The sequence below is a fragment of the Amblyomma mixtum genome, chromosome 5 (assembly GCF_055824585.1).
Source record: "Amblyomma mixtum isolate Tamu chromosome 5, ASM5582458v1, whole genome shotgun sequence".
NCBI classification, from domain to species: domain Eukaryota; kingdom Metazoa; phylum Arthropoda; class Arachnida; order Ixodida; family Ixodidae; genus Amblyomma; species Amblyomma mixtum.
Window position 1 is genome coordinate 185,832,270 of NC_143016.1, and position 27,504 is coordinate 185,859,773.

Here is a 27,504-nt window from a genome sequence, read left to right on the forward strand (position 1 = left end):
AATCAAGGAACAAAGAACAGAAACTGGAAGCCAATGAATCAATATTTCAAAAATAATTGGCAAAAATGGAAGGTAAAGCAACGGAAGAACATGTAGAAATGCGCACACAATGAACACGATTGTGCCTGACTGGAAGACGGGTTGAGAGTGCGAGTAGTCATGAGTGAATGCGAGTGAGTGGTCATGAGTGGGAGTGTGAGTGAGTGGTTGTGAGTGAGTGGACATGAGTGTGAGTGTGAATGAGTCGATGTGAGTGCGAGTGGCCGTGAGTGTGAGTGTGATTGAGCCAGCTCTAATGGTGCCGAGGTATGCAATCATGGCGGCCGGCGGCGGCGCACCGCAGCGCCGCGGTGCGGTGCGCCAGTGCAACCTGTTTTCGTGCCGAAGCAGCGCACCCCCGCGGCAGTAAGAGCTAGCCACCAGCAAATTTAATAGCAAAACTTCGTACGCTACTCGTTTTCAATAACATTTCTGAACTTTAAGCCCAGCTTTTTGACAAAATAAAACATTGCTTATTTAACTGCTCCGTTTTCTTAAATCATTCTACAAAAAAATTAGCAGACGGCCCCTCACTACGCATTAAATGTTCTCGGAGCGCCGCCATGATGAACAGTCTAATCCATCGTTGCGTCAAGCGGCGACGTCTTATCGGTTCGTCATTTTGACGTTACTGTCAATACCTTTTGATTGGATTTGTGATCGTTCCGTAATGTGGCCCCTAGGTTCATTTTTTTTACAGTTCAATTATGCTTTAACAACGTTGAAATTCGGGCTTGTTGGTTCATACTTCGCTGTGCGTGTCTACTCGTTCTTGGTCCCTTGTCCTGTTTGCGCTATTGCTCCGAAATTCAATTATGCCTTCATTTTTGAGTATGTTTCGTAGGATCAGCAGCTATTTACATTGTCACACGCACCACTGGTGTACAGGAAGGCTAAAAATAGAGACCCCTGTCCTCCGCTCTAGCTATTTATGTGTGGTGTGTAAGCTCATCTCAGGTTCTGCTGTTTCTGAACCCGTTCTGAACTTCTCCCAGTCCCTTTTTAATTTCTCCCCATGCATGCGCTTTTAATTTTATCCCTCGCAATGTGAGCTTGTTATCTTAATTGGCAGGTAAGATTTAAATTTAGGCTTTTCACCTTTTCCTTTAAAGAACAAATTCACTCTACCATGTCACCATGCAGCGGTCTGAAATTTCATTGTGCGATAAGACGTTTGTCAATGCTTTTTTTTTATGTTTCTTGACCCATGTTGTCGATTAACCTAACGGGAATTCCGACTGTTCTTGCTGTTGCACATTTAGTAATAATTTCGTTCACATTTTCTACCGTTGGGATTGTTCAGCTTTAACCCCCATTTGTAGTATTATCCCTTGCTGCATCTCCATTCCACGGAGGTGCCCCACTGCGGTCGCTAAATGACTACATTAAATTATCTAGTGCAATTTAACGCTTCGCCTCCATCTAAGCGATGTTCCCTTCAGCAATGTTAATTAATTTGTTGCGGCTGTCTTCGATTACTATTATTTTTTCCACAGAAAACGTATGAGCAGGTTAGAGAGTCATTTTGGTGTAACAGCTGTTTTGTGTGCTCCAGTCATCACTGTCATGTTTTATTTTACCCTGAACAAGGATCTGCATGCACCTCCGATTTCTTTTGGCGATATGATTTATTATTTTTGAACTTAACCTCGAGAAAACTGCGCCTTCTTTGCCTCTTTGTGCTGCCTGGAAGCCATGCGTTCAATGGCCTCCTTAATCACATGGGTAATATCGTGAGCGCCACTTAGCGCTGCTCTTGAATGTCATAAAGTTCGATTTATTTGCATTGAATGTAAAGCCTAGAGCGTCATCTTCGTTTCCAAAAATGCTACCCAGCCTTCTAAGGTAAACTGACCACTGCATGTCGGTGCTCGTTAAAGAACCCCGGGTGGTCGAAATTTCCGGAGCCCTTCGCTACGGCGTCTCTCATAGCCTGAGTCGCTTTGGGACTTAAACCCCATAAACCAACAAACCAACCAACCACTGCAGGCCGAAAAAGAATCGTTGCAGAGCGAAACAGTAGTTGATTCCAAAGGTTTCAGGTGGCGCGCTAATCTGTTAGGTCACACTTTGGCCACGGGCAGTTCGTTATTTTGGTGTTTGTCGATTGCACAGAGATACAATATGCACTTCGCTTACTCTATTCGCTTTAGTAATATGCATATCGCCATAACTACACTGATGGCAAGCCTCAGAAGCTGTTTAGTAGCGTCTATGTTTCCCGGCATCGTCTGCTGTATTATGGGACAGCAGCCAAACCTTTATAAACGACGACCGCAGCTGTGTTAGGTTTGGTACTTTTTTCGTAATCTTAGTGCGTCAGTTATTAATCTTTTTTAAGGTTCTAGATGGCTTAATAGTATTTTTTTTTATTTTAGTGCAGTGCATTTTGAGGTGCTTGAGGGCGCGCGCGCGTACGCCCGAGACGTACGGCTGCGGCTTAGGCTTCGGCATCAAAACTTGGCTAGCTAGGTAGACCCCCACTCCAACTTCCCGTTGGTAGCCTGGCAAAAGCTGTGTGTGTAGTGCGAGTGACGCCTCTAATAACGAGTGCTGTTTGGTGCTGCGTGTTATGGTAAATCGGCCTGCGGAGCCAGCGAAGCTGTGCGTGTGGCCCACCACCCTGCGCACCGATGATTATAGACTTCCGTGCGCGTAGCATGAAATCCGAGCCGCCTGGCAGCGGTCGCCAGCCGAGTGGTCCCTTCTCGGGGGACATGTCCAAGGCGCTCACCAACGGAGACCGGCGACCGAGCGAGGCCGTCATTCGTCAGGTGAGCCTGGTGGCCACTTACCACGACCACATATCGTGCGCCAAGTCTGCCGAGCTGCTGGACGCGATGCCGTGCGAGACGGACCACCTGTACGCGCATTGCGGTGACGACGCTCCCGACGACTCCGAACAGGAACGCTTGCGCGCCATCGTTGTGCTGCACACAGACCTGATACAGCACCAGCAGGAACTCATCGCGGACCGGGACCGACAAATCGACGAGCTTCGCGCCCAGAGGGACGAGGTGAGCTCGGGCTGGGTTTCTTTCGAGCTCGGCAGAAGCCACGGAAGCGGCGGTTGTGTTTTTGTGCGGACGCTCGCGCCACCTGTCGAGGGCGGCCCCAGGCACGCATGACGCCGCGCGCGCTTAGCGCCTGGCGTTCGCGCGGGTGGCGAGGTGCTTGGGAATGGTACGGAGGGCAGAACGCTTGTCTAGAACGCCTTTGCTGCGTGCTGCTGCCGACTGCGAAAGCGGCTGCCACAGCCGGGGCGACCAGCGAGGCAAGAAAATTAGATACAGTCCTGCGAGTTTAGCTGCTCCTGCCGACACCCAGCGTGTTTCGAGCCAGGTGTTGTCGCCAGATGTCGCGTGCGCAGTCCGAAACCCATCCAGAGCGTGCAGGCGACGAGCTTTTGCGCTGTGTACTAGCGGCCGCAGCAGGTTGGCTACCCGCGGTTAAATTTTCCCTCGACTCCACGGTGCGTGGTCATTGTGGCTTTTGTCTCTTCACTGCCGCGTTAGTGCGTCTGGTTCACGCGTCTCCATGTGTGCCCACCCGCGATGGCGTTGTGCAGTGAAAAGCCGCTGGCCGTTTTTTGCCGCTTCGCGTTTTGTTCGCCGTCGCCCCTTTGATGCGGATCCAGCAGATCCGTGGTGTAGCAGCTCGAAAGTTGAAGAACGGCTAGTGCGCCCGAGCTGGTCAAGCAGTCGAGGTTTGTTTACATGACATCAAACGCGCCGTTACATAACATCACTGCGCGCGATTTCGGAAGCTGTCGTTGATGCACAACTTTGGCCGGGCTGTTTCCGAGCTGCAGACGCGCAACAAAGCTTCAGAGTATGCACGACGCGTTTTACTCGCGCTTTGCTCAGACGCGGAGCGCCGCGTCGGTTTGTGAGGTTGTTTTCGTCTCGACCAGTGTCAAAAACATTTGTTATCCATGTCGAGGCACTTTTATTTCGTGAAGGCATCCCGTAATTGGTAGCACTTGAGACGCGCTGTTTTAGGCGAGCATTTTTGCACGCCCAAAATGAGAGAGTAGTTTCGATGACCGAATGGTGTAGCACCGTGTCGTCTGTGTTGCGCTCGAATCGTGGTGTTGCATGCCTCAGGAGGAGGGGCATATATGGAGGGGGCCTTAAATAGAACAGGAATAAACAACAACAAATATCTGCGTGCGTCTCACACGTGCTTTAGCGGCGGAAAGCTCATCGAGAAAGAAATGACACTGCTGTTGTGCTGTGAAATGCCACTCGAATGGACTACTTAGATGACTGTTCCTGAAGTTCCCAACCGAACGAAGCGCTGCTCTGCGGATGTGTTTCAGTTGAGCGAACTTCGGTGCATTGAAACTTTCATTGGAGACAGCATTTTCAGCAGCGTTAGTTTCAGTCAGTTTATGTCATGTTAGTACAGGAACGGGTTCCAAGGTTGAGAAACAGTTGGGGGAACCTCCTTTACGTAATTAGTATAAACATTTAAATGAAAACCAGCAACAAGCATATCTTTGTTAAAGGAAAATGTTGTTAAAAGAAACATTTGCGAAAGAAAAGCGCTCAGAATACAGTGCAATTTATTAGTGTCTAATAACATAACCATTTTGAGCTGAGCAGCTGTGTGGCTGTGAATGCAAAATACATGTGAGGTGAACGAAACAGTGAATACCATAACAGGAAAAACAGGATCTGGAATTGAACAACAGTAATGTACTATATAAGAAAAGTTTACAAAAGAAGAGGAATAAGGAGTAGAACTAGGGGAAAAAATATTTACAGCATTACATGAATTTGTGCTAGTACAACCAAAAAGGTGTTGTTCTAATTTCTTTTCGAATGCCACAAATGTTCCACATAATTTGATTTCATTGAGTAACTGGTTTTGGAATGTTGCAGAGCTAAAGTTGGCTGTAAATTTGTTAGTTGGTGTCGACTCGATGAACTGCTTCCAGTGCATTATATTAATTAGGTTTAATTACCAAACTGCTTGCAGGTTGCTGCTCATCATTTTAGCCGATATATAGTCACTCCCATGAACAAAACAGTTTGATGCAGTTGTGAAGCTACGTAGCTTGCAAAATGTTCCTGTACGATGCTTGCATTGCGAATAGCCATGGCAGCCTAGTCTTGCATGACTGTATACAGGGCGTTTTATCTTTTCTGGCGTGCATCTTTTCTGTGTCCTGTCTCCTGCATTGTTTTATGTTTTCAGAAAGCGTTTTATGTAACTTGAACCAAGGATTAAAAAAAAAAAAGTGGTGCAGCGGAGCTGGCTGAAACAAATGACATGTTGTTTCCCAACATGTGACACTTCACCTCATATTTTTAAAGTTCCGCTTAATTAGTTAATTAGATCATATTAGTTATGCAGATATTTCAATATTCACTTTTAGGGTCATGTGCGTTTCGTTAAAGGTGCACTAAAGAGGATTCTGAGCTCGTAGTTTTACCATGGGAACTCGGTCTACACGCTCCGGGCATTCTTAGAAACTGCGAATTATGATCCTGTGTGGCCAATTTTCCTGATAAATCGGATTAAACGTCCTGGCTCCCGCCTTTCTTTTTGAACTGACCTCCGAGAGTTGGGAGTTAAACAATGCATGGAGTGCCTATCAGCCAGTGACATGTTGTTTCCCAACATGTGACACTCCACCTCATATTTTTAAAGTTCCGCTTAATTAGTTAATTAGATCATATTAGTTATGCAGATATTTCAATATTCACTTTTAGGGTCATGTGCGTTTCGTTAAAGGTGCACTAAAGAGGATTCTGAGCTCGTAGTTTTACCATGGGAACTCGGTCTACACGCTCCGGGCATTCTTAGAAACTGCGAATTATGATCGTGTGGCCAATTTTCCTGATAAATCGGATTAAACGTCCTGGCTCCCGCCTTTCTTTTTGAACTGACCTCCGAGAGTTGGGAGTTAAACAATGCATGGAGTGCCTATCAGCCAGTGGCGTGGCGGCTTTGCTTTATTTTTTATTTTGTTTTTGAGGTTTCCGTGAATGAACTGTTTCAGTTCCAGACAACATAGCCCCCAGATTAGGCCCACGGAAATAAAAATACGCTTGTACTCCTTACTTTTGCAGATCACTCTGCGTATTACTACGTATCACTCCACCAATGGCAGGGTGACGAGCCGCCACGTGACTGGCTGACAGGAACTCCACGCTTTGGTTGACACCTCCTACTCTCGGAGGTCAGTTAAAAGGAACTGCGGGGCTGGGACATTTAATCGAATTTAATGATGAAATAGGCCACTCATGACTATAATTCAGGGTTTCCAAGAATACTTGGAGCATGTAGATCAAGCTCTCGCCGTAAAAAGGCGAGCTCAGAATCCTCCTGGAGCACCTTTGAGTTGTAGAGAGTTACGAAACATCCAATAAAGTTTTGTGCAGCAACGTACCTTCAGAGTTCTCCTCTTCTCTAGCATTTAAAGTAACGCCACAAAATGTATATAAAAGAAAAGAACACGTGATTGCGGTCTTGCACTACTGTATTGTACCACTGCCACGCGTGTCCTGAGTGAACGAATGATGATTATAGTGAATTTGTATGGTGCAAGGGCATCTGCGGCCAAAGAGAGTCATGACACTATACTCCGTTTCATACATAACAGGCAACGCTGCCAAAGCTATAGCGCACCTGTTCGCGCAGGATAAGTCTGCAAGCAAAAAGTAGTTCGCCATACAACCAAAGCAAACACAAGCATATTTCGTAGTGACAAATCTTAAGTGTCATGACTGGCACCTCCTGGACTTCGTGTGACCTCTTGCCACATTTTCGCCCTGCAACTCGTCGAGATTTCAAGAAGGAAAAAGTACACGTGGCGGCATGATACGCGGTTGGTAGGGCGAATCGCTTCTGCTAAATCAACGCCCAAAAAGTAGTTCACTCTCCGTGAAAATTATGGACAGAGAGCCCAAATGCAGCTTCGAACGTGATTTTCAGTGCTACCTCATCTTTTTATACCGCTCTTTGTATTCGTCCAAACAATGACCGGAGTTTCGAGAAGAACGAATGATATGTGGCGGAGTAATATAGTTTTGCGGACGCACTACTTCAGCAACCTCCGCAGTATTGTCTGCTATGTATGAAACGGAGTATAGGTATTTTTTGTTTGCTCAAGGTGGGGGGTCAAAGACCCATTTCCCAAGCATTTCACCTTGATTAAGCCATGCGCCAGGCAAGGGGAATATCACTGGTGGGTATATCCGGCAGCACAGGGGATCGAACCCTGCACCTCCCGCATGTGAGGTGGTTGTTGCTCAGGCCACTAGGCCACCACTGCGGTACGTGAGTGAACTAAGCGTGCGCACTCAGTGTCTCGAAGTGAGCGGCCGACGCGCTCTCATCATTGCATTGAAAGCGTGTTAGCACATTCTTACTGAACATAGGAAGCGTGTGCCCTGATCCTGCGGTAAGTGATGGGCGGGGCATTGACAGCCAATTCAGATGGAGCTTCTCTTCAGCCATCCCATAGACTAAACAAAAAGAATTGAAAGTAGCGATGTAGCGTATTTCAAGGTAACCCTTTTCCCCCTTTTTTTTTGTCATTTTGCAGCACGTCGAACTGAGCGGCGGCTGCTCACTTGGGCACGGTCAGCACGCCTCTTTAGTTCGTTCAAAACACGTTTTGGAGCGCTCGAATATGGTAGTGTCTGAGCGCAGTCACTTTTTTTTTTTTTTCATATTTCATGGGCTTTCTTTAAATGCCGGAGAAGGACCACGTATGAGGTACGTTGCAACAAAAAACTGTATCGGCTCTCTCTGAACAACTCTCTCTACAACTTGCGAAACGCACTTGACCGTGAAGTGAATATTAGAAAATTTGCATATTTAGTCTTACCTAATTAACTAATTAAGCGGAAATAAAATATACATTGCTGAGCACCATACCACGGGAAACAACTGTTGGTTTCACCAAGCTCTGGTAAGTCACTATTTTTTTTATTCTTTGATTAAAGTTATCAGCTGTATGTCTGTAGCTAGCTTGATCAGTAGCCGTGCCTCTGTCTGTCTAAGGAAGAACCATTTCAGGCATCGCTCATCATTTAGATTCAGAGCTAGTGTTCTTGAGCATAAATAGTATATTCAGGCCTCAGGAAAACCACTTCGATAGTCTTCCTGCGAAACACACCAATGGGCGATTTTTTGCACAGATGTCCAAGATTTCCTACAAACTCACAGAATGGTTGGAGAATACGGCAAAATTAAAACTGCAAGGAATAGGGCGGAGGACATGCCGCCGCTCTCACTGTTTTGAGAAATATTACTTGCTTCATTCGGGATAGTTGGAAAGAAAAAGCGTGCACCTGTTTTGAATATTAAGGATGGTTAATTAGCCAGAAGCAGAGAAACCAGGGCTAGGTAGAGCGCACTCGTTACCAGGAATTTGGGACAATGCCCTGCCAGTGTGGCTAGCTGCATGCCTGGCAGCTCGTCATGTTCGTTTCTGCAGCCACTTGGTCACTCTTTGTTTCTTACGTCACGGATGATGTCAGCACGCTGTTTGTGAATGTCATGACCATGTGCTATGTTTTGACAGCCTTGGGATCTAGACGGGCCTGTCCCGAATTCGTGGCAATCCTGAGAAAAAAAAGGTGCGAGTTCTCAAGGTTCCTAACTGAGTACGAAACGCCCTAAAGCAAACTAAACCGAACTTTGGTTACGTCTTTTTTTCATAATGGTGCGTTAAGACAATGGTGTACATGGATCAGCACGTGGTATCCTCCAGCGGTCAGGAAATAACACACACACATATATATATATTGTAGTGCTTTATTTGCTTTATTAGTGCTTTATTGTAGTGCTTTATTTCGTGCCGCGTATTCTTTTTTTTCTCTTTTCCTGTTGTTATTTCCGCGTCGTTTCTTATTCTCTGCTAATTTGTTGATATGTTGTTTATCATGACTGTATGTTTCTCTTTTGTTTCCTTTGGTTATTAATGCACTGTATTATATTTTTTTTCGCCCCCTTACACAATGCCCAATGGGCCTGTAAGGTATTTCAAATAAATAAATATATATATACCAGGTGTCCCAGCTAAATGTAATCAAGGCTTTAAAAAACATGGGGTGTTCTAGCCGTCTGAAACCAAATGAGGGTTGTTTAGAGTCGCGTGACCTAGTCTGCAGTATTTTTTCATTCTTCAAGGTTGACTAATTAGTTGAGCTTAATTAACTAACTTTTTAATTATTGACTTAGGAACAAAGTGTCAATGGAAAAGTTGTAGGTCGCTTTGAGAAACAGCTTACTGAGACATTTGCAACAAAGTAATATTTACGTAAAGTAGTTTTTTTACCGGCCTTTAACCATAGCCTGCACAATAAAAAAATCTTCCACATGACCACTGTGCCCCTTCAAGGTCCCAAGACGCGCCTTAAAGAATAAAATCCGTTTTTTCTGAAGTCCTCTCCTCGATGAGACTTTGGGTGCACACTGGGGCAGAGAAGTGAGCGAGCAGCTGGTCACGTGACAACTTTCTGTTCAGGCCAATAAATGAAGCTACGTAAATCGCAACTTGACGGAAACAGCACTAATAGCGGTTTTTCGAGGTGACCTAAAACTTTTTGCATTGACACTTTCTTCCTGAAGTCAATAATTAAAAAGTTAGCTAATTAAACTGCATTAATTAACTTTGAAGAGCGAAAAAAATACTCAAGACTAGGCCACGCGACTATGAATAACCCTGAGTTGGTTTCACTGGACCTTTTTTTAAAAGTTTGGTTACATTTAGCTGGGACACCCGGTATATTTTTTCTGTCAAGTTGTTTTGGTTTCAGCAGCCGAGTGATGACTGTGGATCTAAGTTAAATTATGTGAGGCGCAAAAAACTGCAACGTATAACCGTAGGCTCGTGTAAGGACCGCTGCACTCAACTTGGCGGTGGATAATTCGGTAAAAATAAATGATGGTCGATTTGCGTGCTTAGACCAAATGCGAATTAGGGGCGCTAGCAGTTCGGTTTTCACTTCGATTCTGTAGCTCGGATCCATTGTTCACGGACGGCAGTTGTTAATATATGCGGGATTGGCCATTCTCTCCGTTCATTGGTCCCTGGGAGTCTTCCTGCCGTTCCCGGCGCAGTGGTGCGGCGCTCAAGCGATGCGCCGCGGCCCTTCTACGGCCCTTCCCATCTGTGGGACATGGGTTGCTTTAGTTGGGCTGCGACCCAGGTTGCTCTTCCCGAGCAGCCTCTAACCATTAAATGAGCTGCCGCCTGACACGGTGGGCAGGCGAGCAGCCTGCCACAGAACTGGCTTCAGACAAACAGACGGATAAACAAATAAACACACAACGGCTAAATGCGGGGAATGGGTGAAGTCGGCAAAGGGTGATCGCATGTCACGTGGGTACAATTTTCCGCACGAGACACGTTCTGCAGGAAGCTACAGAGCTGCGACACGTAGCACCAAGTGCACCACTGTGCCGACAACGCGTCGTTTCGTTCGTGCTCCACCTGAGACATTGTCACACTGAGGCTCAGTGCCTCACTGCTGCTTACTCGTCGCATTAGCTGGGCGTTCCTCCAGAAACGATAAAAACGTTATTACTGCGTTCGCTTGCAGCGTAAACAGCCAGCATGAGGTTGCACGCCTGCCTGCAGGCGCCGTCGGTAGGCCTAGCGTGCTTCCACGCAGCGGCTGGTGCTTTGCAGCTGGCCACCGCTCGTCTTAAAAGGCCTAATCCTGTTATCACTTTATTTAAGAACACAATAACCGCACATTAAAATAGCTGATTTCCTCCACGCCTTCGGTAGTGCAGTGATTGCAAAAGAGCCGGAGGTTCAGAGGCGCCTCCAAGGAGTTTGCCTCCATACCGCCTCTACCCATAGAGGCCTACGTAGCAGCGGACCGAAAATATTCTCCAGACGCTTACCTCAGAGATACCGCGATTTTAAGCGCAGCTCTTCTGGCTGCATGTTTAGGAGCTGTGTTTGCCTTATTCATCGCAGACACTCCAGTGTTGCGCTTATATAGCCGCCCGTCGATTTCACGGTTTGAACGCTATGTATGCTGGCATCACGCGTGACCAGCGCTGGATTAAGAGGGGGGGGGGGGGGGGGGCTGCAGCCTAGGGCGTCACCTGCGTCATCAGGAGAAGGGCGCCTATTTATTCTAACCTGCTTAGTATATAGAACTATGGGCAATAGAACTTAGAGCGACAAGTATGAAGTGCGAAAAACAGAATGAGGAGACAGCCCCCCCCCCCCCCCCCCCCCCCCCTTGTGTAACTTCGTTTAGCCAAATCAGTTTGGGAGAGCTTGTCGAACTGCAAAAACAGGATTTTCCCGCCACCCTCGGCGTGTCCCCCTTCCTTACGAAGCGATGTGCGTTTGCTTACGGGTTGCGGAAGGGTTTTCGTGTAGTGTTGAAAGTTTAGTGTGTTTGGGAATCCTGGCGTCGGCATAACATCCGCTTTTACAGGGCGCCAAGGCAGGACTCTCGCCTTGGAGCCAAGCATTCCTCTGGAGCTGCTTTTGTAATCCGCTAATAATCCAGTAATTTTTAAAACCACAAATATTTCAGCTAATATGCAATGTGGTGCTTGATGTGAAAAATACTTGCATTGCGCCCTTTGCATGGCTTACACTGTAGGGAAATGCAACGCTTTAGTATAACAGCGGGGTAGGCAAAATGAAACCAGAATGTGCAGTGGCGTTCGAAGCGGCGTCTCCTTGAGCGAGTATCATATACAGACAGTTGAGGAAATAAACGCGCACAGTAGAATGCTTCTCTTAGCTACACCAGTAGGTTTTTCGAGTTATTCAACACCGGGTTTTTTTTTCTTTAGCTTTACCAAGTTGAAGAACAAGTCAGACTATGCTAGCTTCTTGGAAGTCCCACAGTTTCACTTCGTGCTTCGATGGCCACTGGGAAAGCGAAACACTCGTTTATGGGCTTTAACGTCCCAAATCAAGTCCGGCTATGCGGGACGCCGTAGTGGAAGGCTCTGGATAATTTCGACCACGTCGGGTTCTTTAAAGTGCACTGATATCGCATAGTACGCGGGCCTCTAGCATTTTGCCTCCAGCGAAATGTGACTGCTGTGGCTGGGGCAATTTATTTTGTTTGTTCATTTTTCTTGGGATTGGTTTCGTAGAGCCAAATGAAAAATTTTATTTTTTGAGGAAATAAAAGGCGCAATAGATGCCTCACTTCTAGGTGGACACCTCAACCGCGCCTTGAGGGGAGGGAGGAAGGTGTGAATGAAAAGTGAGAAAGAGGGGCCGTTGACGAGCGCTCAGGAATAATTTCGACCACCTGGGGATCGTTAACGGGCTCTGAAATCGCACAGCACACGGGCGCCTTTTGACATTTCGCCTCCCTCAAAACGCGTCCGCCGCGTGGTTAGATTTGAACCCGGTTACTCCAGCCGAGCACGCTAACCACTGAACTAAGACTTAAATTCTGCTATTCAAATGTGCCTCACGAGAGCAGTAGTAAAAGTTCATTGTAAAATCAAAGTGATTTTAATAACTTTTAATATTACCCTCTCGAGGCAATATTTAGCGAGTGTTTCTATTTCCCAGTCGCTGCCGGAGTACCCATCTCAACTGTAGGAAGCTAGCTCAGCCTGCTCTTCTTTGATGCGCTAGCATTAAAACAGTGCTGCGAACGAAAACCCGTCTGGCGCTTGTGTACGCCGTCACTGAAAGAGGAGAGGCGGCGGCGCGCGCTGCAGTGCAGCCCCTCGAGTTGTCGGTCGGCCCACGTGGCTCTTCCGTGGCGATCGGTGCTCAGCTACGGACGGACATGTGTCGAGGCGCGTTGTGTTTTGTGTGCTGTAAAAACTAATGCTAAGGCGTTACTGTTGCATAAATCCCATTGATTGCACTTCGATCTTTTAAGTTTGGTGGAATTAAAGTGAAACATGGGATATATTCCAGTAGTGTAGCAGGGGGGTCAGTGGGGGGAAAGGGAGAGGGGGCCTACATGTGCATTAGCCCAGGACCCCCATTTTTCTTAATCCAGCTCTGCGCATGAGGGCCGTTTCACATGCATGCAATTCTCGCCTGCGACGCTGCGAATTCTGTCGGTCTGCGACTGGGGAGGGCCGTCGGTCTAGCCGCAGACGGCCTGCGACCAAGTTCCGTCCGGTTGGAATTCAGTCGCAGCGTCGGTGTGTTCGCTCTGCGACTGACCAGTGGGCAGCGCCGAGACGGCGCGTGACGTGACGTCACGTGGGAGCTGCTGCCGCGGCGTAAGCAAAACTGTTTATTCTAATCAAAACATACGAAATATTGCCTTGCATCTAAAAACACGCTTGTCATAACATCGTCAACACATTCCGTGCAGCGTTTCTGTCGCGTTTAATCGTGGGTTGCCCATGCGAACATCGAGCAACCTTGCGTGTCCCTCCGACCGAATTCGCTGGGTACGCGTTGCATGTGAAAGCACTGTGCGAAAATCGCACTGCGGCGTCACCGACTAGGCCGACTATTTTCGTTCTAGTGGCAGCATGTGAAACGGCCCTGACTCGATCGTTTAGTTCTGTCGCCGCACTCGTCATCGCCGCGGCCACATTTTAATGTGGTAGCATCAAGAGGGGCTTAAGACGAAAACTCTCCCCCCCCCCCTCTCCACTTGTAAGGGAGAAAGAAGCCTGACGAAGAACCACTCAGCGGAAACTAGAACGGCTAAGAAATTGAACCGGTCAACAGCAGGCCTACTTGCAAAATACGCAGCCTCGCGGGGAACTATCGGTGCAAGAATGAGGCTTGTGGCAGCTATTCCTTCTTGCATAGCTCGGGAAAGGCAGCCTGGACCTCAGAAGCCCCACCGGTAGGCTGGGATAGAAACTACCTCCCAGTGCAGTGGCGCATCGCTTAACCGCTGCATTCATGCGCCGGTAGTGGTATATGAGGACTCGCCGCGAGCTAACAGTATGACGCATTTGGCGTTGTTGGAAGGAGTCACAGTAGACTGGGGAGGGAAAGACAGTGGACTCCAGATTGGGACATACTCAGAACTGTAACAGATTGGCGAGTGAAAGAAGAGTGCCATCGCGTTTCCTCCGCATCAGTTCAGTTGATCGCAACCAATTTTTGCGTCGTGCATATACGAGGGGGTACCCAAAAGAAACCGGACTAATTTTTTTAATCGGCACAGCTTCTGTGGTACCGCGTTTTGCCGCTAGGAGCGCATAGAAGGAACATTCCAGAGTCAGTAAGCCGAGTGCCGTCGCTGAAGGAGGTCAGACTAGTTTAGGCAGAGTTTTAGAGTGACGACTGTTTTGTGTGAGTGTCGTTTTTGCAAGGCTGATTTTCGTGAACAGCGTGCGCCGGTGAAATTCTGATTTTTGCTCGGAAAAAGTGGAACGGAAACTCTTGAAATATTCAGAAAGACGTTCAAGGACGATGCTATGGGGACAACTCAAGTGTTCCTGAATTAAATCCTGAATCAAAGCAACAGTCATGCCAATGGAAAACTTCAAATTCGCCGCCGCGGTGGCTCAGCGGTTATGGTGCTCGGCTGCTGACCCGGAAGACGCGGGTTCGATCCCGGCCGCAGCGGCTGGAATTTCTTTGGAGGAGAAATTCTAGAGGCCCGTGTACTGTGCGATGTCAGTGCACGTTAAAGAACCCCAGGTGGTCGAAATTTCCGGAGCCCTCCACTACGGCGTCTCTCATAGCCTTAGTCGCTTTGGGACGTTAAACCCCATAAAACCAAACCAAACCAAAACTTCAAATTCACCTCACCTCAAGAAAGCTCGTCAGGTGAAGCCAAACCTCAAAACAATGCTGATTTGTTTTTTCGACGTGAGAGGAGTCGTCCATTCAGAATTTGTTCCGCAGGGTCAGACAGTTAACCAGGCTTTCTGCTTGGATGTTTTGAAAAGATTGGACAACAGGGTTCGGTGGAAGCTGCCTGATTTGTGGCAGACGGGTGACTGGTTTTTCCACCATGGCAATGCCCCTGCTCACACAGCCCTGTCTCTACGACAAATTCGGACCAAAAATGGCATGACCTCTGTTCCTCAACCCTCATACTCACCCGACATTGCCACGTGCTACTTTCTTTGTTTCCTAGAATGAAAAGACAGGTGAATGGAAAGCGTTTCACTGATGTTGCTGAGGCGAAGAAAAAAACGACGGAGGGTCTGTCAAGCATCACAAAAGATGAATTTAAACAATGTTTTGAAAAATGGAATGAAAGATTCGACAAACGTATCATTGTAAGTGGAGAGTACTTTGAAGGATATTGAAGGTCTGTGCTGAAAATGTGAACAAATAAGTTCAAACAAAAATAAGTCCGGTTTCTTTTGGGTACCCCCTCGTATACGTCGCCGCTTCTGCTTCGGCCCCGCGTACAGCTGGACCGTGGCGTCGCTGAGCCCCTGCTGGGCCGGCGTCTGTCTCACGCGTCGCAGTCATGCTGGCCCGGATGTATTGTGCCGCAGTTTTGCGCCGAGCTTCTGCCACCCTCCGGTCACAACATCGCTTCGACGCTGTCGCGAAAGCTACGCTGTAATGCGGCGGCCTAACCGAATTCAAACTCAGTATCCCCGACCCGCCTCCATCCACCTCATCATCATCACCGTCATCATAAGCCTGACTACGCCCACTGCATGGCAAAGGCCTCTCCCATGTCTCTCCCATTGACCCTGTCCTTCGCCAGTTGCCGCCACCGTATCCCCGCAAACTTATTATGCGAAGCATATTACTAGAGGTACACTACAGCCCTTCGCCGTGGTTACGCGCCGTGCACACCACGTGACACATGACGTCACGACAGAGGAAGATGAGGGTCCACCTCGCGCCGTCGCTGTGGTTGCACGCCGTGCAGACCACGTGGTACAGTGACGACACACCACGTGACATACCACGTGACACATGACGTCTCGACAGATCGCCGTCACGCGCTGGGAGAGGGAGAACGATGCCATCGCCCAGACACCGGAATGTCCTCGAGCGGCATTCCCGCGCATTTCGAACGCGCGTTCACACTCGGTGTAGGTGAAACGCTCGCTCCACCGGGCAGGCGGACGCGGCTTCCGTGGCAATCCAGGCGCCCATCCAACGCGCGTCTCGGGGTTAGTCGGCGTTCCGCTGCAGCCATGCCGTTGTCTTCCCCCACGACGAAGACTTCTAGTGGTTGTATTAAAATGATCAAGTATTCAACCAAGGAAAGCCATGTATTAACAAGCCTAGCCATCAATATGCTTCGCATCTGACCAGGGTTAACCAAGTTAAGCCTCAGCCATTTTTAATCTCCTCCGCCCACCTAACTTTCTGCCGCCCCCTACTATATATGCTTGCCTTCTCTTGGAATCCACTCATCTTGCTTTCGCATTACATGCCTTATCCCAAGCCCACTTCTTCCTCTTGATTTCAACTGGGATGTCATTAACCCGCGTTTGTTTCCTCACCCACTCTGCCCTCTTCCCATCTCTTCACGTTACACCGATCATTTTTCTTTCCATAGCTCGCTGCGTTGTCCTTAACTTAAGCTGAACCCTCTTTGTTAGCCTGCACGTTTCTGCCCCATAGGTGAGTATCCACGTAATGAAATCATTCATTATCGCAGCTTTCTCGCATCCGGCTTCATGATCGTCCCGTCAGATATATTTTTTTTTTTCACTGAGTTCGGAGTGTTGCCCTTGTTCCCCCAAAATGTTTTGTGGACGTTGTGACAGGATGGTTGTGTGGGCGGAATGGTAGGAGTGCGAGATGGAGAAGAGGATGCAGCGCTGTGAAGGCGGCGATGATGTTGAACCTGTCAGCACGGCGCGCGCTGCAAAACGTGTTCCTCCGCGACACTCCCTGGACCTGCAGGGAGTGTCGTCTGCAGTGTTGTTTGCTGGTGCGGCACAACCCCCATTTGTCGTCTGTTCACAGCAGACACTTGTTGACAGCGTGTTGAGAAATCTCGCATGCAGCAAAGTGTGCCTCTGGCGTGTCTGCGCTGCGAGCATACGACTTCTAAACTGGCTGCCCCTCTATGTGCATGCGCTATACTCTGGCCACTGCGATTCTGAATGGGACGTTATCGGCCCTTCCGAGGTATTGAATAGGTGAAGGCTGTTATGTATACTCCCATTTCAGTACATTTTATGGTGTGCATGTCGTTTCGGAAACAGCCCGATTTTATTTGTAATCATTGAACGTGGTACAAGAAGCGCATATGCCGTACTTGTCCGTACGCAGGCGGGAAGCATATTCATTGTCGTGGAGAATAGGCATATGGCAGATTCTCTCAGATAATGAATGGCAGTTTACGAATATCCCTCAAGAGAAAAGTATACAACAGCTGTATCTCACCGGTACTCACCTATGGGGCAGAAACGTTTAGGCTAACAAAGAGGGTTAAGGACAACGCAGCGAGCTGTGGAAATAAAAATGTTAGGTGTAACGTTAAGAGATCGGAAGCGGGCAGAGTGGGTGAGGGAACCAAGGCGGGTTAATGACATTCTAGTCGAAATCAAGAGGAAGAAGTGGGCTTGGGTAGGACATGCAATGCGAAGGCATGATAACCAAGAGAAGGCAAGCGTCGCAGGGGGCGGCAGAAAGTTAGGTGGGGCGGATGAGATTGAATTTGCGGGGATGTGCGGTGGCCGCAGCTGGCAAAGGACAGGGTTAACTGGAGAGACATGGGAGAGGCCTTTGCCCTGCAGTGGGCGTAGTCAGGCTGATAATGGAGTTGCCAACGGGAATAATTTTGGCCCTTGCTTGCACTGCAGCTGGCATATATTCGTTTGTGTTTATTCCTTCGTATTCTGGTCAGTTCGACGGGGGCTTATCATTAGTTTGTTTTCTGTGGTTATGTTCAACTTGTGCATTTGGTTGACTAGACAATGCTGAAAAGGTTCTTCCTTGATATGAATTGATGTCCGTGAACACGGCTTGGTGGTGAAATGCTGCTTTTTCTGAATCGTGCCAACGGCAATATTGCCACTTATCTTTGTAGTGTCCGTTCGTTCGCGCTCAAGGCCGCAGGAAAGGGCTGTTATCATTTTTGTTTGTGACGCGAGAAGCGACCGGACTAATCTCGATTGATCATAACCGTGAAGAGCTACATCTACGTTTTTCCAGATTACTGTAGATGATCTTGACCTGTTATCTCGAACTTTCCTTGCCGCCTCCCCCTACCCGATGGCCAGGTAGGTTAGCACCAAAAAGGAACTATTGGTGGTCTAAACTGCGCATAAGAAACAAAAATTAGAAGCAGCAAATTAGCGCTATAGGCTTGGATAACATGCATTAGAATTTATTAACAAGCAATTGTACTCAATAAGCAAAATCCGATAATTTACCTATGTCACCTAAGTGTGCTAATTAAGCTGTGCAGTTTGTTTTTACTAGTGCTTAAATAATATCAGTAATTCCAAGTTCATCATATCAGTAATTTCGATGGAGGCGAAATTCTAGAGGCCCGTGTACTGTGCGATGTCAGTGCACGTTAAAGAACCCCAGGTGGTCGAAATTTCCGGAGCCCTCCACTACGGCGTCCCTCATAGCCTGAGTCGCTTTGGGACCTTAAACCCCAACAAATCAAACCAAGCCAATTTCCAGGGGAGCCGTAGTCGGACGCAGCTCAAGAACTAAGAGCAAATGCCCCTCGAAGGTATGCCCCTCAAGTAGCAATGCCCCTCTGCCATTGGTGTCGACCGACTCTACCACTGATCTCCACTAGGTGGCTGGATGACGCATTCCCGCTTTCTGAGACGAGCGCGAGTGAAGCCACCGGAAGTTGGACGACTTGTCCCGGAAGTCGGGTGTATGCTGTGTATTTCAATGCAAAAAGTCACGTCTTTCGCCCTTTCGTTCTCAGTTTTTTGCGCTGTTCTTGTGTAATGCCTGCTGTTGTACGAAAGGAAGAAGCAAGCAGAACGCGAGAAATGTGATGATTGTGTGCAGAACCGTGTAGTTTCATAGAAACCGAAGAAAACAGGTATGCAGGTCTCACCCTGCCGCGGCAAAGGAGTACGTGCATTAAACACCATGTTCTTGCCTGGCTCTTGTCTTCCGAACGTAAAGGAGAAGTAGTGGAATGACGATGAAGCCAGTTCATCTTAAAACCGAATTTTCCTGTTGCAAAGGCGAGCGATGACGCGGAAATCCTTACGCTCGAAGATCCACTCGTTCTACAGCTGCCGCAGTTTCAGTTTCGAGCTTGTGGCTGACGATGACTCTTCTCATCGATGGCAGGGGATGCTTATCGCTTCAGGGTGTCATTTACTTTCCAGACGTGCTTTTAAGCTAACTCTAAAGCACAGCCACGTTTCCGCTGCACAGCGCGAGAGAAACGACTGGCGAGAAAGACGAATGCTGCAGCGCGCGTGAGAAGCGCTGTTAGAAGTCAACTGCACCAATTCATGAATAAGCATCTCGAATAAAAAGCCCATTCAGGAATAACTTGCTACAGTACGAAACAGTACATGACGTACTGCGTCGAAAAAGCAGTACCATAGCTTTTGGAGGCGCTAATGTGAACCAACCCAACACCGCCAGCACCTCACCAGACAGTAGCGTAGCCGTCGCTCTGGTTCGGTCTAAACATATTTCGCTAAAATGGTCACTGCAAAGGCGGCTGCCTGGTGAAGATTTCCACGTATTCTTCCTTAAATTTATCCGCCACTGATAGCATAATTTGGGCTTGAGCGCGGGAACGTGCATCCCAGTAAAGAGCGGTGTTGGCGACGGCAGCGACGGGACGACGCAGAGCTGAGCAGACGAGGCTCCACACTTGCTGCGTGTAGCCACGTCCTGTCGTCTGCTAGTATCGTCCCATTGCGATGCAATGGACCCTTATTTTTGAAACGTCTTTCCCGAAGACCTTGCTGGTCCCCTCGTGCAGGTCACGGCGCAACAGGTAGGGATTGTCGTAAAAAAAAGACGAAATGCTAAGTGGAAAACCGAAACTGAAAAACCGTGCTGAGGTCCGATTTCATGCACTGCAAAAGGCTCACTTCCGGGACAAGCACGCTTACTTCCGGTGGCTTCACTTTCGGGCGCCCGATGCGCCATCCAGCCCCCTAGTGGAGATCAGTGGGTTCTACTCCTCTCCCCCTGACCTAACTGGTAGATTGAAATCGCAGGGGGTGGCAGATGAAAGGGGAAGAACCCCGGCTTTATCGGAATAACCTCGGCGTCATGAAAATAGATCGAGGCCGTTAACTAGGAGGCCTCCTTTGAGGGGGATGGGCCGCTTTTTTCTTGAGTTGTATCCGACTGTGGCAGACGCCAGGCGGTCCGCACCAGACAGGAGCGGCAAAGCGGCTATGGGAGGAAATTTGCTTTGTGGGGTTGTAATAGGGGAGTGGTCTCCCCGCTTAAGCGCGGCTGGCACAGTTCACTTCCACCAGACCCCACCCCGCAATCGCGCGCGCTACCGAGTGCACGCCGATCACGGCGGGCCTTGCTCTGACAGAAACAAAGGAACTTCACTCCGGCTGACACAAACAAGGTATTTATTGCTACTACAACAATAACGCCAGCTAGCAACGAAATACGCTGAGGAATCGAGGTCGTCCGACTCACCAGCAAGGTTACGAGCGAATGTTCGCCCACGCAAGGGCGGGGCGATACTCGGCCGCCGGCCGGGACGAGATGCGAGAGAACGTTCCTCCCCGCGAGGCCTCGCCCCGCTGGCGGAGAGCGGAGCGCCGCGCCCGAAAATCAGCGCGCTTCGATATTCCCAGCCGAAGAGGGAGTCGTCTCCCCCCCCCCCCCCCCCCCCCCCGCGCAGCAATCACGCCGTCCGTGGCGCTCGTGTCGCTGCGACGCCGGCGCCCTCCCTTGTTTAAAGGGGTACCATGATGCTTTTCTCACTACCGAGTAATACAATTAAATATATTCATCACGCGTTACAGAGACCAGTGCAAAAAGAATTATTGAAATCGGAGTATGCAAACAAAAGTTATTCCACTTTGAAAATTCAAAATAATACCCCTGTCAGACGAGCAAGTTTAGTGTCATTTTCAACGAGTGACACTCGCCTGTAGTGTCATTCGCATCCTGTCACACTATGAACTTTAATGACACTCGCTGCTGAACGCACTCGGCAAGAAGTGAGATTGGGGAACTCGCTTCACTTTTCCCGAGGGGCGAAGTGTATAGCCTCGGTAGCAGCGTTTCGAAATTAGAATACAACGTCGGCAATAAAAATAGCGTTTTATTGAACGCAGCTAATTTTTTTTGCCCTATTATTCATGTAAACTTATTTGCGTTGCCATTAAATATATATGCTGCACATATTCCGACATTCTTGTTTTCAGCTGCAATAATTTTTTAGGCAGCCGCAGCGGTATGGCTATGGCGGCTAGCATGGCGACCGTAGCAACCATCTGCAACCGTTTCGCTTATTCTGCTCGCTTGCTCGTCGATGGCTAACTGCAGTACTCGGTCTTCGGAAAGACGCTGCGCTCGAATGCACATGTATGTCGCCACCACTTTTTGCCAATCAGATTGTGTCAGCTGCGCAGAAACGTATTTCGCCGTGGGTCGCCATGATGCTTCAAAAAGTGAAGTGCTGCTCCTGGCTTGCCTCGTCTTGCGAAGCCTTTTTTGTAATCGCCAATATTGCACAAAGCTCCTTGATAATCATAAAAAATTGCTTGCAGTTTGGAATCTACTGTACATTGACTGTACATTAAAGCTTTGAAGCGCGAAAAGTAATATTTTTTGTGCCTTACTTGAAAAGCCATCGTCACCACCATCAATTCCGAATGACACTTTATTTTTCCGTGTAGCAGCACGCCCCGAAAGTGTCACTCGTTCTGGAGAAGTGCACTTCGTGAAAGTGCACTTGCCCAATACTGAGATTGAGCGCTACCAATCAGAACCGCGCCTAGTGCGCACGCAGCGGAAGCTTGCATGCAATTGTTGCTTTGTCTGGGCAGCCCACAACCACGCATTTTGTGTAGACGGGGCAGGGGTGACTGACAACAAAGGAAGCTCTCCAGTGTTTCTTTGTTGGTAGGACCGGAAAGCTGTCCGCTGTCCCTCCCAAGCTCACCTTCTGTGTCCTGTCCGGCCTTTCTCCTTACATTTTTGGGCAAGGTGTGTGGACTGACTTTTTTTTTTTTGCTGCCTGGTCCCCACGAAGGTTTGAAGCCGAATGGAAAGTGTCGCCTCAAGCATTATTCTTACTAGTTTTCATTCGCTTTCACTGCTTCTTTCCCTTTTCTGTGGCGTGCGAAAAGCTTTCAGTACTCAGAGACATAATATTTTGGATCCATTTTGCGAGTATGAAGGAGCAATATTGGAAGTGGACACCCAGCCAATCAAAGGCAGTGCCCAATCGGAATGCCACCTCATTTACGCTGCCGAAAATGGCCGCTGCGTTACGGCACCATCGGCTCAAATGAGCATTTCTAGAAAAGATTAAAATATTAAGTATTACGATTTCGGCGATTTCTTTGAGCGTCCAGGCGTCACATGTCCCTTGCTCTGCATACAAAGGATAAAGACCTCATGCTTTTTCTAATGTCACAGGGCCCTTCTAACTAATTAGGGAAGACGCATCGCAGGAAAGCAAACCACTGGGGGCGAACGGGGCAAGGTTCCCACAGCTTGTATTGTAGTTACCACTGTATTCTATATTGAACGATCCTCAGAAATGATACGGTCCTTCATCTCAGGTCTTCTTATGCATGCGACGCCGCTGTACTGCGTAGGAATGGCACAGCTTAGGCACACATGTACAGCAACACGCACGAGTGCCACAGCCCAATTGCACAGCCACGGTTCAAATGGTTCTGAGTGTATGAGTGTACCACGTTCCGTGGTGACCACAGCTACCATCTTGTCAGCCGAAGAATCTGCTGCATCTACATATACCACAGAGGTATCATTAAGAAATCGTTTGCCTAACGATTTGGCTCTCTCTGTACGATGTTCAACGTGGAATCTGGGTACATGTTCTGAGGTATTGGAGGAGTGACCAGAAGCTGGCGTCTATTGTTTGGGAAGGTCAGTTGTTGGTCCGCCTTGTCGTTCGTATGTTATGCCTAGTGTGGACAGAACGTGTCTGCCAGTTGGTGTGGCTGATAGTCGTTCGTACTCCGAGACGGTGGCCGCTTCAATAATCTCACTTAGGGTGTTATGAAGACCGAGACCTAACACTTTCTCAGTCGCTGTGTGCATGGGTAGCCCAACTGCCTGTTTGACGCGTCTTCTGATTATGGCCTCCACTTTCCCTTTTTCAGCTGACTGAAGATGTAGGTAAAGGCATATGTAAGCTATGCGGCTGATCACAAAGGCTTGTACTAAACGGAGAGTATTGCTTTTATTAATGCCATGGTTACTAATGCGGTAAACGAGTCGCATAATTTGCTACGAGGTTCCCTGAAGCCTTTGAATTGCGTCTTTATTGAAGCCGTGTTCTTGTAGCATTAGGTCCAAGATTTTAATTTTGGGTACTTGAGAAATGGGGACTCTGCGAATACTGAGTTCGATGGCCGGGGAGGGGGGGGGGGTTGCGCAAGGGATCTGATTTTGTGGATAATGAGGAATTCAGATTTGTCTGGAGAGCACCGCAGCCCCCTGGGATCTACATAGTTCTCCACAATATCGATGGCACGCTGGAGTCTTTCCTCGATTTCGGCATCACTGCCCTCGGCGGTCCTCAAGGTGATATCGTCCGCACAGAGGCTGTGGTGGAGTTACGGGATCTGCGCTAATTGGTGTGGAAGTTTCAGCATTGCAACGTTGAAAAGAAAGGGTGACAGGACCGACCCCTGCGGGGTGCCCTTGTAGCTGAGGGGGAAGCCATGCGAGTGGAGACCTCCTAGTTGAAAATACGCCTTTCTATACTAGAGAGAAAGTAGCGGATATAGTTAAAGGTGCGGGCTCCCACCCCGAGTTTGTGAAGGTTCGCCAGTATCGCATCATGTCTGACATTATCAAAAGTCTTCTCCAGGTCGAGTCCGAGAAATATTCTTGTGTTCCACGTTTTTGTCTCAATAATCTGATGTTTGAGCTGAAGCATTACGTCCTGCATAGAAAGTTTAGGTCAAAGTCCAATCATGGTGTGGGTGGGGTTACAGCTCGTTCTCCTCCATAAACCGGTTGAGGCGGGTATGAACTGCGTGCTCCATGAGCTTACCTACACAATCGTCTCTGTGCGCAAGACCAGAATCCAGAGCCGCTCTCTGGCGCGGCCATTTTCCGCTGACTGGCACGCCACGGTGCGGGCGTTTCTTTGGGGACTGCGGGGCTGCGGCAGCTCCGTGGCCGCGCCTGCATACAGCCGATATTAACTGCCCTTCGGGCGCTAAAAAATACATTGCCGTGCGTACTTAATTCTTTGTGTTACCTTTGTGTTACCAAAGGAATAAATTTGATGCGTTATAATGACATTTAGTTTGACATTCACGTTAATTGTTCCGGTGCTTAGCACACTTTCATGCTTGTATGGCTACTGTCTTGGTGCTCCATCGCAAAGAAAACTTTTTGTTCAATATCAAACATTAGGTGTAGTCCAGAGTTCGACGAAAACTCGTCTGGCGAGGAAATGTCATCCTTCTAAAAAACCTAACACTCGCCAAGAAATTGAAGAACAACAGGGTAAAAACAAATTGTTTTGACGTTTCGGGACTCCTGCGGATCCCTTGTTCACATATGAAAACGGATCGGCCGGGTTTATACTGTTAGCAAGAAGTGGCCGGATTCTTTTCGAATTAAGAAAACAGGTTTATTTTAAGACTTAAGGATACAAGAATGAGATAACTGGATTACTGATACGTAGGAGGTTCGGCGGATCTGCAGAGTTGGGAGGGCCTCGCCCTCCCAACTCTGCAGATCCGCCTCGCCGCCTCGCCGACGCGTCTCGTATCGTCGGCGCCTCTCGGTCATCTCTCTTTCCAAGCTGCAGCGGTGGGGCTTTTATAGACCGTTTACAGCGCGCAGTTCTTCCGTTTGAGACCAGATGGCGCCACACGTGCGCTCCGAACACGGCACCATTACTTGCCTCGTAAGTCGCCGGCGTGTACGCCTCGACGCAGCAGTGGAAATTTCGCGGGTGGTTGCCGAATGTGTTCTTTCTACGGTGTGAAAAGGCAGAGGAAACACATGCTCTTTTGTGGATTGCAAGAATTGCGACAGAGAGTTAAAGGTTCAGGATGCGATCGTTTGCGAGCTTCACGAAACCGAACTGCACAAGGAGGTAATGCCAATGTTCGAGCCCGTTCGCCACGCACCCTTTCCGAACTGGCGAATGCAACAAACACGTTCGCCAGCGCTAGATAGCTAATAAAGAAAGGTTTCGATCTTGGAAAATCTGCGAGGGTAAGTGCACAACACAGCCGCATGAAGAAGCTGTTCCGCCACCGAAACCATGACGGCGTGCTTTCAGTTATTGTGCACTGTGCTCAGACCGCATTGATCGTAAGTTGTGGTCTGTGACCATTAGTAAAACGAGCGCCTGAGGCCGAATTAGAAACGAAAAAAAAAATAAGACTACTTACGCTCCTTCATACGCCTGCTGTTTGTTATGCACTGCACAGCCGTGCGAGCCGACAACGCTTACCGTCAGTCCGTGTATTACACGCAGTCTTGGTGCTACTGTTCAATTTCGCTCCAAGTAGCGCGGTTTTCGTGGACCGTGTTCGGATTACAGCATTTGGTTTACGGCTGCTGTGCCGGACGGTTGTCACTTGCTCGCGGTCCATGCGAGACAGTCACTAAAAGTGACTCCGTACGCTCAGAGTGAAGCTGATTAATTACAACCAACGAGACCACGAGCATTTCCATGTCCACATATCGAGCGTCGAGCGTACCAAAATTTTTTATATGAGGCTGACGTTACTGTGAAATTCGTCCAGCATGAACGCGTGGCCATGCGCGCGTTATAACAATTATATCGCGGAATCATTCGAAACGATTGCACGCCAGCTTGTGAAGGCTGCTTGATGCATGGTACTGCTACCATGATAGCCAACCTTTGTGTGTATATTTATTTTTGTCGCTTTTCTATGTTTAATCAACCAGTGCGAAATATTTCAGGTTTCCTAAGCACCGTTAACGGGGTGTAAACAAATGCATACGATGTGCATGTGAGCGTTTCAGACCAGTGTCTGCATGCATGTACAGAATAGGGCAACAACCTGTAAGGCCGCAAGAACATTAAACATTGCCGTTTTATATATTAACAATAGAAAAACATTCAGCAGAGTCTTCAGCGCATGCAAAGACAAGCATTCAGGCGATCCGTCCGTTGCCTCGAACAGGCGGAGAGCTCAGCGGCTCTCCGCGACATGAAGTCCGATCACGTTTTCACGCGTGAAGTGATCAAATTAGGGTTCTCACATGTCCTTCCAAGCTTTGGCCAAACCATAGTTTCGTCTTCCCACTCCTTTACAACCGTATCAGCCGGAACACTGCCTGTCGGAACCGAACCGTCAGACGCAGCAGCCTTCGCGACGAGGCGCGCGCCGAGCGGTCAGGAGGCGAGTAATGGCGGCGTGATCACGTGATCAAAGATGGCAGCCCCCATGATACGCCGCTGTAAAGCGTCTATAGCCTGAGGAACGGTGGCCCCTCCGAACTGGCCAATCCAAGGCAGCGCTCGACGGCAGTCCGAAAGGACCAACCAGCGACCGCGCGGCCAACCGCTTCAAATCTTGCCGCGCGCGCTGGCGTCCGGGAGAGAAGGAAACGGCGCCTCGCTGTCTGGCCTCTTGTGACAAGTCCAGGCGTGTTGCTTGCAGATGCTTCTCCTTCCGACTCCGCTGCCGTAAGGAGCAGCATCGTGGCTTGTCAAGGGGGACGCTCGTAGGAGAATGTTAGGATGCGGGGCGCCTCGTGGTCGCTGAGCAGGAGCGTTAAATGTCGTGTGCTGGCGTGTTGGGGCCGCGTGGCTCGTAAGAAATGTGAATGCTGACAATACAAGTGAAGGTCGCTGTAATGAGCATGCGTAAGGTGCGGGCAAGGGCCCACGTGTCCGATTAAGTGCATGCGGAGTTGATTGGATATGAAATGACTCTAGGAGTAGGCAGGATGATAATTATTTCTCGGTGGATGTGATACTAGCTGCGTCCCAGGCGATAATGTGACCGGCGCTTTCATGGTGATCTGCCAAGGCATTTTCCTCAGTGCGCCCCTTGGCAACGTCATTTTTATGCTCCCTGAGTCGTCTCCTGTAATCCCCAGTTTCGCCCATGTAGGCAGCGTCGCAATCCTGGCAAGGAATGTTGTATACAACCCCGAGGTATCTAGTGCGTTCCAGCTTGTCTTTCACTCGCACAATTGCTGTCTGAGCTTGTTAGTAGGCACATGACAGATTTGAATATCGTAATCACTGAAGATTCTTGCCAGTGTTTCGCTCACACCAACCGCGTAGGGAATGACTGCTCGCTTCCGCTCTTTCTTCGGTGCCGTGGGTGGATTTGAAGATCGGCGTTGCTGCGAGTTTAGAATTTGCCTTGGGTAGCCATTTCTAGTGAGTTCTTCTTTTATCCTTTTTTCTTCTTTCCTTCGTGCTTGTGGGGATGAGCATAGGCGTTGCGCGCGTGTGAAGAGCGCTG

The 27,504-nt window shown here is 48.7% G+C and overlaps 1 protein-coding gene across 3 annotated transcripts in view; it reads left to right on the plus strand.

Annotated features, from left to right (window-relative positions):
* The first annotated feature begins 607 nt into the window (after positions 1–607).
* LOC149345121 (uncharacterized) overlaps positions 608–27,504 on the plus strand; it is a 52,724-nt gene continuing 25,827 nt past the window's right edge. The window contains exons 1-2 of one of the 3 annotated variants that reach the window (XM_089546443.1): positions 608–651; positions 2,699–3,056. In XM_089546443.1, the coding sequence (XP_089402569.1) occupies positions 2,700–3,056 (357 nt within the window). In that variant the 5' untranslated portion in view covers positions 608–651; position 2,699. Of the gene's footprint in view, positions 652–2,476; positions 3,057–27,504 lie in introns of those variants that run through there. The other 2 variants (XM_089546444.1, XM_089546442.1) reach the window with 2 other exon arrangements.